The 15,538-nt window shown below is 31.6% G+C and overlaps 1 protein-coding gene across 3 annotated transcripts in view; it reads left to right on the forward strand.

Annotated features, from left to right (window-relative positions):
- LOC101894321 (uncharacterized protein CG45076) overlaps nucleotides 1-7,251 on the forward strand; it is a 38,671-nt gene extending 31,420 nt beyond the window's left edge. For 2 of the 3 annotated variants that reach the window (XM_059128846.1, XM_005180648.4), the window contains 3 exons: nucleotides 4,863-5,045; nucleotides 6,498-6,688; nucleotides 6,760-7,251. In XM_059128846.1, the coding sequence (XP_058984829.1) occupies nucleotides 4,863-5,045; nucleotides 6,498-6,688; nucleotides 6,760-7,056 (671 nt within the window). In that variant the 3' untranslated portion in view covers nucleotides 7,057-7,251. Of the gene's footprint in view, nucleotides 1-303; nucleotides 438-4,862; nucleotides 5,046-6,497; nucleotides 6,689-6,759 lie in introns of those variants that run through there. The other variant, XM_059128847.1, reaches the window with a different exon arrangement.
- Nucleotides 7,252-15,538: the final 8,287 nt, after the last annotated feature.

Below are 15,538 nucleotides of genomic sequence, written 5' to 3' on the forward strand. Positions count from 1 at the left end.
TTATTTGTTTTTTTTTTAATTTTTTTTTGGTGTCATCACTCACTGAGACAATCACCACTGACTGTGTCTCTGCGGTGTCATTAGTTTTGCCTCAGGTTGTTGTTTTTATTTTTTTTTTTCTAAAATTCCATGCATTGGAAATTAGTAGTGGTCGTAGTTTTTTTTTTTTGAGTCGGTATTTAGTTTTCTCCTATTGTGATTTGGGGTTTGAGATTTTTTGTGTTTTTATTGTTGTTTAATTAGAACGTCAGACGACGAATGCCGGTTTCGTATGGGGCCAAAGTAACCGGGGTCAGCCAGTTCGCTACGAACAGTAAACGAAAGCAGTTGTGTTCCACGAGAAGACAAGAAGAAAACACCTTAAAAATCAGAGAAAAAAATATAAAAAAGAAAGTTCCAGGAAGTGCAGTGATAGGAAAGAAAAAAAATGTTTACATGTAAGGGAAAAATTGAAAAAAAATAGAAAATATGAACAATTGTTAAATAAATCCGAAATATATTAAAAATCCATAAACTAATGGCAATGGAAAATGCATTTGAAAAATGTTTTTCCCTGTGACTCATGCGAAAAACGAATGGAAAATATCTTAGTGATGAACTCATCCTTGGCTGCCATGTAACCTTCAGTTGGGGGAAAAAAATTCTACTACTACGTCGTAGTTCAAGTACAAGTGCACTCAATCAAGCAATTCTGCTTCTCATTGGATATTGAAAACCATTCATTGGCTTTTTATGAAAAATAAAAATAAATTCTGAAATTTTGGTTTCTACCATTTGTGTGAAAACTACATGGTTGAATGAACTTTGTGTGTGCGCTCGACTATGTTTTTTATGGTTTCTATGATGTTAATTAATTAATGCTAATTAAGTGGGCCATAAAAATAGTTTTTCTTTTCTGAAAATTCAAAACAATTTCATTCTGTAATGAATATTCAACGGCAATAACAACAATGAATGCCAAGCAATCAAAACAGAGAAATAAATAAATTATATGAAAATAATTTTTCTTACTGAAAGATGTGGGGCAAAAAGCATGATATGTTTGAATATATAAATTGTTAATATTTTTTTGGAAGACCTAAGGTCCCATGAACTCAATTCAATTTACAGAAAATTAAAATCATTCTTACTTTCGGAGAAATCCCAAAAATACCGAAGATGTCCAATAATTAAAATCAATTATACGCACCCTGGTCCCTTTGGAAATATTCAAGGAAATATGGAATTTTCTTCCAGATTTTTGGGTCATGAAAACAGATTTTCTTTTCAAAGTCCAACCATTTTTTCTGTAATGTATATTGATCGCCAATAACAAATAAATGCTAAGAAATCCAGACAGAAAAAATATTAAAATTATTATTTTGAAACTTTTTGAAGGATGTGGGGTAAAAACTAAGAAATATTTGAATATGTAAACTTTTCATATTTTTTTTTTGAAGGTCTAGGGTTTCATGAAATGAAAACAATTTACAGAATATCAAAATCTCTTTTAGTTTCGTAGAAATCCTAAAATTAGCAAAGATACACAATAATTAAAATCAATTATACGCACCCTGGGTCAACTTACATATTTAAGGAAACAAGGCATTTACTTCCAGTTTTTTGGACAACAAAAACAAGGCTTCTTCTTAACAGTATTCCAAACTAATTTTTATGCACTTAATATAGCTCGGTTTAAAATGACAAAAAAATTTTAAATAAAAAAATTATAAAAATTAGTGTCAACTATAATTTTAGAAATTTTGGAAAGTTGAGGCAAATATCGCAGACATTTTTGACTACATACAACTTTTAAATAGTTTTCTGTGAAGGTTTAAGGTCTCGTGAATAGAAATCGATTAAGACAATATAAAAATTATGTTTAGTTTTTTCGGAATTAAAAAAATTCCCAAGATACACAATAATTAAAATTAAATATACGCACCTGGGTCAATACGACATTGTTGTCGAACTTTGAAGTCAATTAACATAGGTTTTCAATGGAGTATTTAAAACTATTTTTTCTGCTATAAATCGATACTAAATCATAAATGCAAAAAAAAAAAAAAGAAGAAAAGATAAATTCATTTCACTATTATGTTATGCAATTTTTTGAAAGTTGAAGCACATATCGCCGACATTTTTGACTACAGAAAATTTTTAAATATTTTTTTGAGAAGGCTTAAGGTCCCAAGAACCGAAATCAATTTAGAGAATACAAAAATCTTTTTTTGTTTCGTGGAAATCGTAAAAATACTGAAGATACACGATAATTAATAACAATTATACGCACCCTGAGCTAATAGAGAAATTCAAGTAAAGACCGCATTTTATCCCAACGTTTTGGCCAATAAAAATAGGATGTCTTTGCAGTATTCAAAACTACTTTTTCTTCACTCAAGACGGCTACGTTATATTTACATAAATGTCAAAATAGAAAAAATATAAATGTATACATTTAAAGATTTTTTTTAAGTTTTTCGAAAGTTGACTTTAGTTACTGATTTTTTTTTCGAATAAAATTATTAAAAATTATATGTTGAGTGCTTAAAATCTTATGAATCGCGATCTGTTCTCAAATTATCAATATCTATAATGGTTTCTCTGAAATTTCGAAAATATCTAAAATACATAGAAATTAATATAAGTTATACGCACCCTGGGCCAATGGAAATAATCTATGAAATGCGGCTTTTACTTCCAGATATCAGGGCCATTAGGGGTTATTATACCCTCAGCCATATGGCTACAGAGGGTATATATCATTTGATACGGCCAAAACGTGCCTAGTCGAAATAACGGTTTTAGACCCTAGGTCTCTTTGGACCAAATCCGTTTCAGAACATTTCGAGTCGATCTAGCGATGTCCGTCCGTCCGTCCGTCCGTCCGTCTGTCTGTCTGTCTGTCTGTCTGGCTGGCTGGTGCGCACGATAACTCTCGAAGGGAGTATCCAATTTGGTCCAAACTTGGTACATCGTAATATTTTTGTCAAACTTAGATCGAGTTCGGAGATGGGCAATATCGGTCCACTCCTTCTGGTACCTCCCCCACAAAAGTTCGAAATTTTCAAAAAATTTAACTTTTGCACAGAAAGAGAAATTATAGTCCAATTTTGCTCCAACTTTGCAAATCTTAATATTTGAGTCAGTGTGAGGTCGGGTGTGAAAATGGAAAATATCGGCCCACTCCATCAAGTACCTCCCCCACAAATGGTAAAAATTTTGAATAATTACAACTCTCATAAAATGTGATGTAAGTGTCCGATTGTCTTAAAATTTTACACATCCCAATATTTATATTAACCCAAGGTCTGGTGTTAAGATGGAATATATCGGTCCACTCTTTCTGGTACCTCCCCCACAAAAGGTCGAAATTTTCAAACAAAAAAAATATATATTTTTTTTTGCACAGAAAGAGAAAGAATAATTCGATTATTCTGCTACCTTGCAAATCCTAATATTTGCATCATTGCTAGGTCTGGTGCGAAAATGGAGAATATCGGTCCACTCCTTCTGGTACCTCCCCCACAAAGGGTCAAAACTTTAAATAATCACAACTCTCATAAAATGTGATGTAAGAGTCTGATTGTCTTGAAATTTCACACATCCCAATATTTATATTAACCCAAGATCTGATGTTAAGATGGAATATACCGGTCCACTCCTTCTGGTACCTCCCCCACAAAAGGTCGAAATTTGCAAAAATATATATTTTTTGCACAAAAAGAGAAAGGATAATCCGATTTTGCTCTCACTTTGCAAATCCTAATATTTGCATCAGTTCTACGTTAGGTGTAAAAATGGACAATATCGGTTCACTCCTTCAAGTACCTCCCCCACAAATGGTCAAAATTTTGAATAATTACAACTCTCATAAAATGTGATGTATGAGTCCGATTGTCTTCGAATGGCGCACATCCCAATATTTATATTAACCCAAGCTCTGGCGTTAAGATGAAGTATATCGGTCCACATCTTATGGTACCTCCCCCACAAATGGTCGAAAATTTGAGATATATATTTTCTGCACAGAAAGGAAATATATAAATAATCTAATTTTGAAAAACATGAGGCTCAAAGAAAGCGAAATAAGGATTAAACTCTTTTCAAATTTCACACATACAAATTATTTTTGCTAACACCAGATCTGTTTTGAAGATGATCCTATATATCTGCGAACAACTTCTGGCACCTCACCCACAAAGAGACACATTTTTCAATATTTTTATCTGTCATAAATTGCGAAACAACTCAGTGATTCTTTACAATTCCTATATCCATCTGCTAGAATAATATTTATATCATATTTATGTAGGTCCGATACGAAATTGACAATATTGACCCATTCTTTAAAAACCCACTCCATAGAGGGTGAAGAGAGCTGAGGGTATACATCTGTCGGCAAAGCCGACCGATACTTTTTTACTTGTTTTTAGTATCCAACAACATTTTCTTGTGCTGAATATAATTCTTTGCTAAAAAATAAAAAGTCAATAATTCTTAGTAGAAAAAATGTCAAATTATATTCCAGAATAATTTTTAATGACATTTTCTGAAAGTTGAGTTAAATTTCGTTGAAATTTTTGCCTACATGAAATTACTTAAACTATTGTTATGAAGCCCTAAGGTCTTCTGAACCGAAATCAATTCACAGAATGTAAAAATCAATTATGATTTCTCTGAAATTATAAATTTACCAAAACTACCCAATAATTAATATCACTTATACGCACCCTGGTTCCATAAGACATTAATAAAATACCAATACAATAGCTCTAGGAATGCCCAAAAAAGTATTTTTATCCATTATTCTTAGATTTTAGATCCTTTTTGATTTGAGTTTACTACAAAATATCTAATTTATGCAATTTTCTCCTTTCCAGCCTCTCTCAAAAGCTTGGGCGACAAAACCGCCAACCTCTTCTCCAAGAAGAAGGAAGAGGTCGAGAAATTGGCCAATGAAAAAGTGAACGATGTCAAGGAAGCAGCCGAAGATCAGGCCAAGAAAGTCGGTGAATCGATACAGAAGACCAAGAGCGAAACCGAGAAATTGGCCGCTGATGCTGGTGAGTAAAGGGCGGGAGGGAAATTTCTAAGGACTATCAGGGATATTTTTTAAGGAATTAAAAAAAAAACTTTTTTGAATATTTTTCTAAGGATTTATAGGCATTTTTTTGTTTTGAAATCATTTTTTGAGAATTTTAAAAATTTTAAATATTAGTTATTCGACAAACTCCCTTAGCTTAAATCTGGGACTCGAGCAAGGACTTTAAGATGTTTTAAATAAATTTTACAGAAATATTTTAATAATTTTTTTTTTCAATTTTATTCAACAGTGTTCAAAATATCTTTTTAATATATTTTTCAATTCTTTTAAAAAATATTTTTTTCGATTGTATTTCAAAAAATAAAATTTTCAAAAATTTCAAAATTTGTTTTATAGAATATTTCAATATTTATTTTTCAATTTTGTTTTTTAAAAAGTGTTCAAAATATTTTTTAAAGGTTTTTTCTTCAAAAATGTTCAAAATATTGTTTTAAAGATTTTTTCCAAATTTTTTCGATTGTATTAAAAAAAATTACAAAATTTTGTTTTAAAATATATTTTAATAGTTGTTTTTTCAACTTCGTTTTTCAAAAGTGTTCAAAATATTTTTTAATTTTTTTTTCAATTTAAAAAAAAAATATTAAAAAATTTTTTAAAAAATATTTTTTTTGATTTTATTTTAAAAAATATTTTTCAAAATTTTCAAAATTTATTTTTTTTGTTTTGTTTTATTTTGTTTTTCAAAAATGCTCAGAATATTTTTTCAAAGGTTTTTTTCAATTTTTTTAAAAAATATTTTCGATATTATTTAAAAAAAAATAAATTTCAAAAATTTTAAAATTTGTTTTATAAAACATTTTAATAATTTCTTTTTAATTTTGGTTTTTTTATTTTTTTTTTTTAAATATTTTCAATTTAAAAAAAAATATTTTTTTCGTTTGTATTTTTAAAAAAATATTTTTCAAAAATTTCAAAATTTATTTTATAGAATATTTTAATGTTTTTTTTTTTCAATTTTGTTTTCATATGTGTTCAAAAAATTTTTCTGAAGGTTTTTTTCAATTTTTAAAAAAACATTTTCAATTTTTTTTTTAATATTTTTTTTCAACAGTATTTTTTAAAAAAAAATATTTTTTTTAAAAATTTCAAAATATATTTTAAAGAATATTTTAATAATTTTTTTCTATTTTATTTATCAAAAATGTTCAAAAAATTTTTTTTAAATTTTTTAAAAAATATTTTTGTGAGTTTATTTTTAAGAAAAAAATAATTTTCAAAAATTTGTTTTATAAAATATTTTAATATTTTTTTTTAATATTGTTTTTAAAAATTTTCGAAATATTTTTTAAGGTTTTCTTCCTTTTTTTTCAATTTTTTTAAAAATATTTTTTCGAAAGTATTTTGAAAAAAAAATATTTTTTTTAAAAATTTTAAAATTTGTTTTACAAAATATTTTATTTTTTCCTTGCAGCCAAGGAAGCTGCTGACTTAGCTGCCGAAGAAGCCAAGAAGGCTGAACAGGCCGTCGCTGACGGAGTGGGCAAGGCCAGTGCTGCCGTTGACAACACCAAGAACGTCATCAACAACACCACCCAACAGGTCAACAATGTGGCCGCCAATACCAAACAAATTGCTGGCAATGTTGCTGAGGCTTCGAAACAGGTGAGAAATTTTAAAAATATCAAAATTCAAATTTTTCAAAATCTCTCTTCTTATTCTCCCCCCGTCCTCAGGCTGCTGCCAATGCCGTTGACCAAACCAAAAAAGCCGCCAACGATGCCATCAACAAATCCGTCAAGGCTGCCGAACAGGTGATCGAAGATAAAATGAAACAGGCCGAACATCAGGTCGATGAAACCGTCAAAGTTGCCAGCCAAGCTGTTGACCACAAAATTGCCGAAGCCAATCAGTATGTCGATCAGAAGCGAGTGGATTTGGAAAAGACTTTGCACGATACAGCTCAGACAGGTCATGATATGGCTGCTCAGCAGGCTGCCGGTTTGATGGGCAAATTGAATTTGGCCAAATAAATTCTTAGGGCAATCAGTAACTAGATAACAATGAAACTAACCAACAACAACAACAACAAGAAAAAAAAAGTCAAAACAGCAACAACAACAAGAAACAGATTAACAGCTTCTTTAATTAGAAACCAATAAAAAAACGAAAGAAAAGAGAAAAAACAACAGAAAACAAATTTAAATGTGCCGTGCCAGTTTTTGTGATTTTTAAGAAAAAAAAACATAGAAAGGGAAAAGGATATCCTTTAAGGAAATCCTTTGAGAAGGAAAATCAAATATTTTCTGGAATCATTTTTTTTCTGTATGTCAAGAAAGCATTTTAATTTAAATAATGCTATAAAAAAGTTAACACGAGGCCTAAAAATAAAATCTATCTCTCTCCCTCTAACACACACACTCTCACAGGCAACAGAATCGCTTTGTAGTTTGTAAAGAATCTAAAAAACAACAACAAACATTGTATTTAAATCAAAAAAATAATACAGGAAATTACAACACTCTTTGCAGCTGAAGTGAATATGTAATGTGTTTTTATATATATATACAATTATATATATATATAAATATTTTTTTTAGAATTTTTTTGGTTGCAACTCAGAACTCGAAAAAATAGAATTTATATTTTTATATAAACAGCAAACAATAATATTTTATTTTGTAGCAATTTACAATCTATTATAAAATTTTGTTTTTAATATTTTTCCTCCGTCGTTTTCAATATTTTTTAATATTTTTTTTGAATATATTATTTTTTTTACTTGCATACCAGAGCAAATCGAACAAAAACTTTCTGTATCTTTTTTTTAATTTATTTTTTTTGTATTATAAAATAAAAAAACAAATATTTTTTCTCTTTATTTTTTATTTTTAATTAAAAAATATATAAATGTAATTTCTTAATAAAAAAAACAAACTGAATTTAAAATAAATAAAAAAACAACAAAAATTAATTTGAATATTTGATAATGGAATTAAGGGCAAATAGACGATGATTTAAAAAAATGTTTTTGGAAGGATGGATATTTCAAGGACCCTACAAATGGAGTTTTAAAATATTTTAGTTAGAAGTGTGCAAAAGGATATCCAAAAACATTTTCCCAATTTTTTGGCAAGATTTTAATGTCTGCATGACTTTTGGTATTGAAAATGGGTCATGTAGGTTCACGACTTCGTATAGACCCCATATGATGCTACCTCCCGATATTCGGTACTTTAGATTCGGATTTAAGCGGCATTTTTCACCGGAATTGTTTAAAAAATTGGTATTTGAAGTTCGTAATAGATACTATAGCATAGGACAGAAAATGGGCCATGTAGGTCTTCGTACAGCCCCCCATGTAACGTTACCCGAATGCCGAATTTTAATGATTTTAACGACATTATTCACCGGAAATGTTTCGAATTTGGTATTTGAAGTTTGTAATGGATACTACAGCCTAAGACAGAAAATGAGCCATGTAGGTCTACATCTTCGTATAGCCCTCACATAACGGCACCTCCCGATATTCGGTATTTTGATGATTTTAGCGACATTATTTACCGGAATTGTTGCAAATTTGGTATTTGAAGTTCGTAACGGATATTACAGCCTATGACAGAGAATTGTCTGTGCAGGTCCACGTCTTCGTATAGGCCCCATATAACGGTACCTCCCTATATTCGGTATTTTGATGATTTTAGTAAGTGTTGTATTTGAATATTGTAATGGCTTATGACAATAGTTGCCTATGTAGGTCCACGTCGTCGTATAGGCCCTTATATAGCAGCTACATTCGGTATTTTTAAGAATTTCTAACGGATTTTATTTATTTTTTTTTGAAAATTTACAAATTCGTTCCAAATGGTGGAGGGTATTCAAAGTTCGGCCTGGCTTTTTTACTTGTTAAATCTCAAGGACTCTTAGATTTTTTTTAAGAAATCAGATACATAAACTTGATTTATTTAAAATTTTCAAGGACTTGGAGATACAAACGGGATTTTTTGAAAACTATTTATTCGAAGACTCTTAGAATCTTTCCAAGGGGTTTAGAGAAATGGCTTTTTTTCAAAAGCTCCAAGAACATTTTTAAGAACTCCCAGAATTTGTTGCAGACTCAGAGACGAGGAGAATTTTCAAGGGCCCTCATTATTTTTCCCAGGTCCCAGGTTTAGGGAATCTTAGAAGTTTTCCAAGGACTCAAGATCGAGGACTATTAAAAAATATTTTTTTAAGAACTCTCAAAATATTTTGTTAAGGTCTTGTCAAGGAATTTTTTCAAGGATTCAGAGAAGTAGAGTTTCTTAATTTTTTTTTCCAAACACTTTAAGAATTTGTTTTAGGACTCGAATGCACTTTCATAATTTCTTTCTTCATTCAAATTTCCTCGTCGATGGCTTATAATTGCGACCTGTATTTTGGAAAGTTGGAGAAGTGTTTTCAATGACCTTGAGATGGACTTTCAAGAGTTTTTTTTTAAAGAAATTTTAATGGTGTTCTTCAAGGACTCTGCCAAAGATTATTGAGAGTATTTGTATGGCTTTGGGAAAGGATTGTTCAGAAACTCTCAAATGGTAGGTCTTTCATCTATAAGTATTGGAGATCTTTACATAATTTTTCAAGAGGCATAGGCTGGGATTGTCAACACTAATTGGAGAAGAACTCGAACAAAATTTCGCAAATGTTTAAAACATTTTTAATATTGTCGAATCATTTTTGAGGCGCCATCTAGTGATTTTACTCAAAACCTTTGTACGTATATTTGGGTTGGTGTCTCGGTTATATTGCCAACCATACTACACAATAAAAAAATTTAATGCATCTACGAAAGATGGTGCTCATCGCATCCGTCTGAAAATTGGTTTTGTCAAAAAAAGTTGGAAATCATAGGACAATAAGTAGAGCTCGTGGTAAGGATATAATCTAAAAACTTGAATTTCTTAAATATATTTCTGAAAGGATCCTCAAAGCTATAGAGTAGAATTGCATAAAAAATACTTCTGCAGGGAGCTTCTGGTGTGAGACTTGGATTTTTTCAGAGAATATTTTTAAGGGACTCTCAGTGCTCAATACCACGTTTTTAAGGTATATTTAAGGACCTCCAGGTCTAAAAACTAGGATTTTTTAAAGAATATTTTTTGAAAGGAATCTTAGAGCTACAAACGAATATTTAGCGAATACCCTTAGCCATATGGCTAGAGAGGGTACATATCATTTGATAGGTCAAAATGTCCCTTCTCGAAATAACGGTTTTAGACCCTAGATCTCTTTGGACAAAATCCCTTTCAGGACATTTGTAGTCCATTTAGCGATGTCCGTCCATCCGTCTGTATGTCTGTCTGGCTGGTTGGCTGACTGGTGCGCAGGATAACTCTCGAAGGGAGTATCCAATTTGGTCCAAACTTGGTACATCGTAATATTTTTATCAAACTTAGATCAAGTTCGGAGATGGGTAATATCGGTCCACTCCTTCTGGTACTTCCCCCACAAAAGTTTGTAACTTTCAAAAAGTATATTTTCTGTATAGAAAGACAACGGATAATTCGATCTTTGCAAATCATAATATTTGCGTCAGTGCTAGATTAGGTGCGAAAATGGACTATATCGTTCCACTCCATCAAGTACCTTCCCCAAAAATGGTCAAACTTTTGAATAATTACAACTTTCATAAAATGTAATGTAAGAGTCCGATTGCCTTCAAATTTCACACATACCAAGGTCTGGTGTTAAGATGAAATATATCCGCCCAGTCCTTCTGGTACCTCCCCCACAAAAGTTCGAATTTTCCAAAAAAAAGAAACCCAAAAAGTACCTCCCCCTCAAAGGGTAAAAATTTTGAATATTTATAGGCTTTTAAAAATTTGATGTAAGAGTCCGATTTCCTTCAAATTTCACACATCCCAATATTTTTATTAACCCAAGATCTGGTGTTAAGATGGGATATATCGGTCCACTCCTTCTGGTACCTCCTCCACAAAAATATCGAAATTTTGAATATCCATGAAACTGAAATTTACATCCGCCTCCATTTAGACTTGGAATATTTTAATATTTATATCACCACAGGACAGGGCTTTTTGGTTTTATGTGAGACCAACGGCAATGACCTCGGTTCTCTAGAAACGTTCGAAAATTTGCTACTTAATTATAGTAGTTTTTCTCTCAAAATTGACTATATTACAAAACGCTCCTCTTTTTATACCCTACACCACAGGGTGGTCAGGGTATTATGTCTTTGTGCATTTGTTTGTAACAGGCAAAAGGAAACGAGATAGACCCATAGTTCCTTTTGATGATCTGCATAGAATCATATTCTGAGTCGATTTATGCATGTCCGTCCGTCCATCCGTCCATCCGTCTGTCCATGTATTTTTGTAAACAAAGTACAGTTCGCATTTATTGCCCTATCCGGATGAAATTTTGCACAAATCATTTGTTTGGCCCAAGGACGAACCCTATTGAAATTGGAGATAATCGGTAAAAATTTATGTATAGCTCTCATATATAACTTCGTCCGATTTGCCTTTTATTGTGCACCAAACGTTTAATATCAGCCCGAATAGTATGGAATTTTGCACATATAACCAAATTAGAACTGAAAATAAGTATGTCAAATTTGATCGATCAGATATAGCTATAGCTCCCATATATATATTGTTCATCCGATTTGTTATTTTAGTCCTCCTCAGCCGTAATATGCACTCTGTAACAACAATATTTGGGGAAATATATCAAATACAGCTCAGAAATACATTTGCCAAATTTTATCGAGATCGGTTCGGATTTGAATATATCTCCCATACATAACTTCGTCCGATTTACCTTTTATTGTGCACCAAGCGTCTAATATTTGTTCAAATGGGATGGAATTTGGCACATGCGACCGAATTGAGTCTAGAAGCTAGTATGTCAAATTTGATCAAAATCGGTTCAGTATAGCTATAGCTCCCATATATATTGTTCGTCCGATTTGTTATATTTGTTACCCACAGCCGTAATATGCATTCTATAGCAACAATATTTGGGGAAATATATTAAATACAGCTCAGAAGTACATTTGCTAAATTTTATCGAGATCGGTTCAGATTTGGATATAGCTCCCATATATATTTTTATCCGATTTCAAAATAATTGTGCACCAAATGGCCAATACAAGTCCTAATTTAGGAGATACAAATGCTTCGGCATATTTAATCCTTTGAACTTTAAATTATAATTATAATCATAGCGTGTATGATTGAATTCTCCCATAAAAACTATTAATTGTTATGCGGAGCTCTAATAATTTAGCAAAGTGGTGTAGGGTATCATAAAGTCGGCCCGCCCGACTTTAAGACTTTCTTTACTGGTTTATTTATATAGATTGGCATTTTAAAATAATATTTTATTGAATACATGAGTCCTTGAAAAAATATTTTTTTAAATCAAATTTACGGAAAATCCTTGAAAGACCATGAATATGATTATCTCAAGTTCTTGAAAAAAAATTAAAATATTTTAAAATCCTTTTAATCTAGTTTTCCTTTCTAAATCCTTTTCATACTTGACCATGTGTCAATCAAACTATTCGCCTCATTTTCCCACTGTCAGTTTCATAAATTCCATTTAGTTAACTTCTCAACATCTCAATTTCTGTTCAGTTTTTTTTATTGAAAATAGCTCTCAAGCACAATGAATATCAATTGAATTATAAAATTGATAGCCCATCAAATGTTGTGCTCTTCGTTCGTTCGTTCGCTCGCTCATCGCTCACTAACTTCATTAACGATAAAAATCGACCTGCTTTCGGACAAACACTTAACCCTCTAACTCTATGCCTCTTTACAAAAGACTACGACGACAACAACAACAAAAAAATCCCATTACATTTCCACTTAAATCTAAACTGAAAATTTCAAAAATAAAGGATAGAGTCCTGGAGAAATCATCAAGAAGCCATAAAGGACTATCTGAACGGAAATTGAGGATAGTACAATCATAGTTTTATGATTCATTCAAAGCTGAGGTGTAAAACACACACAGAAGCAACCACTCTCTCTACCTCTCTTTCTCTCTTTCTCTCTCTCTCACACACACACGTATACACCTTTACCATTTGGACCAGCTGCAGGACAATGGTAAATAAATGAAGAAACGTGGCCATAAAAAAAAAACTAAGTGATGAAAATGAAATGAAGGAATAAAAAACTGCTCGTTTTTTTTTTTTTAATATTATTATCGAAGGTGAAAGCATTAATGGGACACAACTCTTCATCACCTCCCCCGGCTGCCGATTTCTCCAGGGCTTAATGATAAAGTGCCCGGCAAAGAAGTCATTGGGTAATTTACAATAATTGAGGCCATCAGCCATCAGAATGTGGAAAAAGGAACAAAATAATCGAAACCAGCTGAAATGAAAAATGATATTCAATTTTAGATAATCGAAACTAAAATCAATAGGAGGGTGAGATGACAAAGCAAAAATAATGAAATTCAATAAATTTCGAAGGTAAAATTGCTTCGAAAATCAAATATGGGAGCTTTCCTAGACGAGGTCCTTTATCCATTTATATATAAAAGAGTAAAAAATTAGTGAACGACTCAACGCCGAGGGAAACGGCTGTAGCTAAAGTCTTGAAATTTTGATAGATAAAGCTCGATTATTCGACATTCGGACTACAAGGTTACTAAAAGTACTAAAGAGCACTAAATTTCGTACCTTTTGGTTTGGGAAGTAGTGTTTGATAAAAGTAGATGCGGTTTTTGGGAAATGTATACAAAGTATAACAACTGTACTAAATGGTACTAAATTCGGTACAATTTTGTTTTGGATGAACGGATTGATATGAAAATTTAAAATGTTGATATTGGGGTCTCTGCTAGTTGGTAGGGTGAGAATAAAGAGTTGGGTTTTGATATAAATTCAGCAAGTGTACGAAAGGACCTAAATGGAACTAAAACGGAATACGGCTTGAAATCTGAAATTCGGCATCAAGATCACAGCTAGTGTCTTGGGTTGAGATATGGAAGTGGCTTCGGAAATACATGCTTTAATGTACTAAATGGTACTAAATTTGGTATTTGGACATGAAATTGAGTTGGAAGTCTAATATTTTTGGCATTAGGATCACCTTTTGTGCGGTGTGGTTGATACATGACTTGGGATTTGGAAAAATGAACCAAAAAGTACGAAGAATACTATTCAGTATAAACTTTGGGGTTTGGGGAACGAACAGATCTAGAAATCCGAATTTTGGAGTGAGAGTCTTTCTTCATGTTGTGTATGATAGTCAGACTATAGGGTTTTTCGAAATTCTATCGATGAATATAAGAAAAGTACTAAAATGCACTAATTTTGGTACCATTTGGAATTATGTGAAGGGATAGTGGTAAAATCTTGAAATTTGATATGAGATTCAATCCTGGTGGTTTTGGAAGTATGTGTTTAATGCAAGAACTGTACTAAATGGTACTAAATTGAGTAAAATTCCGTTTTGGGTAAACGAAATAAGCTGGTTTATGGAAATGTTGCTATTGGGGTCCCTGCTGCTGAATTTTGAGAATCTGTACTACAAATGCACGAAAAGTACTAATGTGGTACTACATTTGGTATTGGGTGAAGATATAGAGCTGAAATCCTGAAATTTGATATTTAGATTACGGATGGTATCTGCATTTGAGATTTGGTGTCGGTTTGGAAATGTGTCCTACAATTTTACGAAAAAGTGCTGAATGGTACTAAATTTGTTATTGGGATACGATGGAATCCCGAAATTTGATTTTAAAATCTCTGTTGGTATCTGGGATTGAGATATTGAAGTGGTTTCGGAAATGTGTACTATATTTGTACGAAAAAGTACTGAATGGTACTAAATTTGGTATTGAGTGAAGGTAAATAGCTGATATCCGCAAATTTGATATATATGTCAAATTTGTTGGTGTCGGTTGTTAAGATAAGTGGTTTTGGAGATGTGTACTATAATTGTACGAAAAGCACTAAACAGTACTATATTTGGTACAATTTTGTACTGTGTAAACATATAATGCTTGAAATCTGAAATTTGGTATTAGGGACGCTGATTGTGTCTAGCCTGGACATATGGAGATGGCTTCAAAAATGTGTACTGTAATTGTACGAAAAAGTACTAAATAGTACAAAATTTGATATTGGGTGAAGAGACAGAGTTGGGATCCTGAAATTTGATATTAAGGTCTCTTTTGGTGTCTGTACTTGAGAGAAGGAGCTGGTTTTGGATAAACGTACTATAATTGTGCTAAATGGTACTATATTTGGTAATGGAGGAAATTAAAGAGCAGTAATACTGAAATTTGATATGGAATTCACTGAAAGTATCTGGATTGAGTTGTGGAGGTGGTTTTGGAAATGTGTGCTAAATTTGGTATTGGGTGAAGGGATAGGGTTAGAATCCCCAAATTTGATATTGAGGTATCTCTTGGTATCTTGAATTGAGATACGGAGGTGGTTTTGGAAATATGTACTGTAACTGTACGAAAAGTACTAAATTTGGTATTGGT

This window comes from Musca domestica, unplaced genomic scaffold (assembly GCF_030504385.1).
Source record: "Musca domestica strain aabys unplaced genomic scaffold, Musca_domestica.polishedcontigs.V.1.1 58, whole genome shotgun sequence".
Lineage (NCBI taxonomy): Eukaryota > Metazoa > Arthropoda > Insecta > Diptera > Muscidae > Musca > Musca domestica.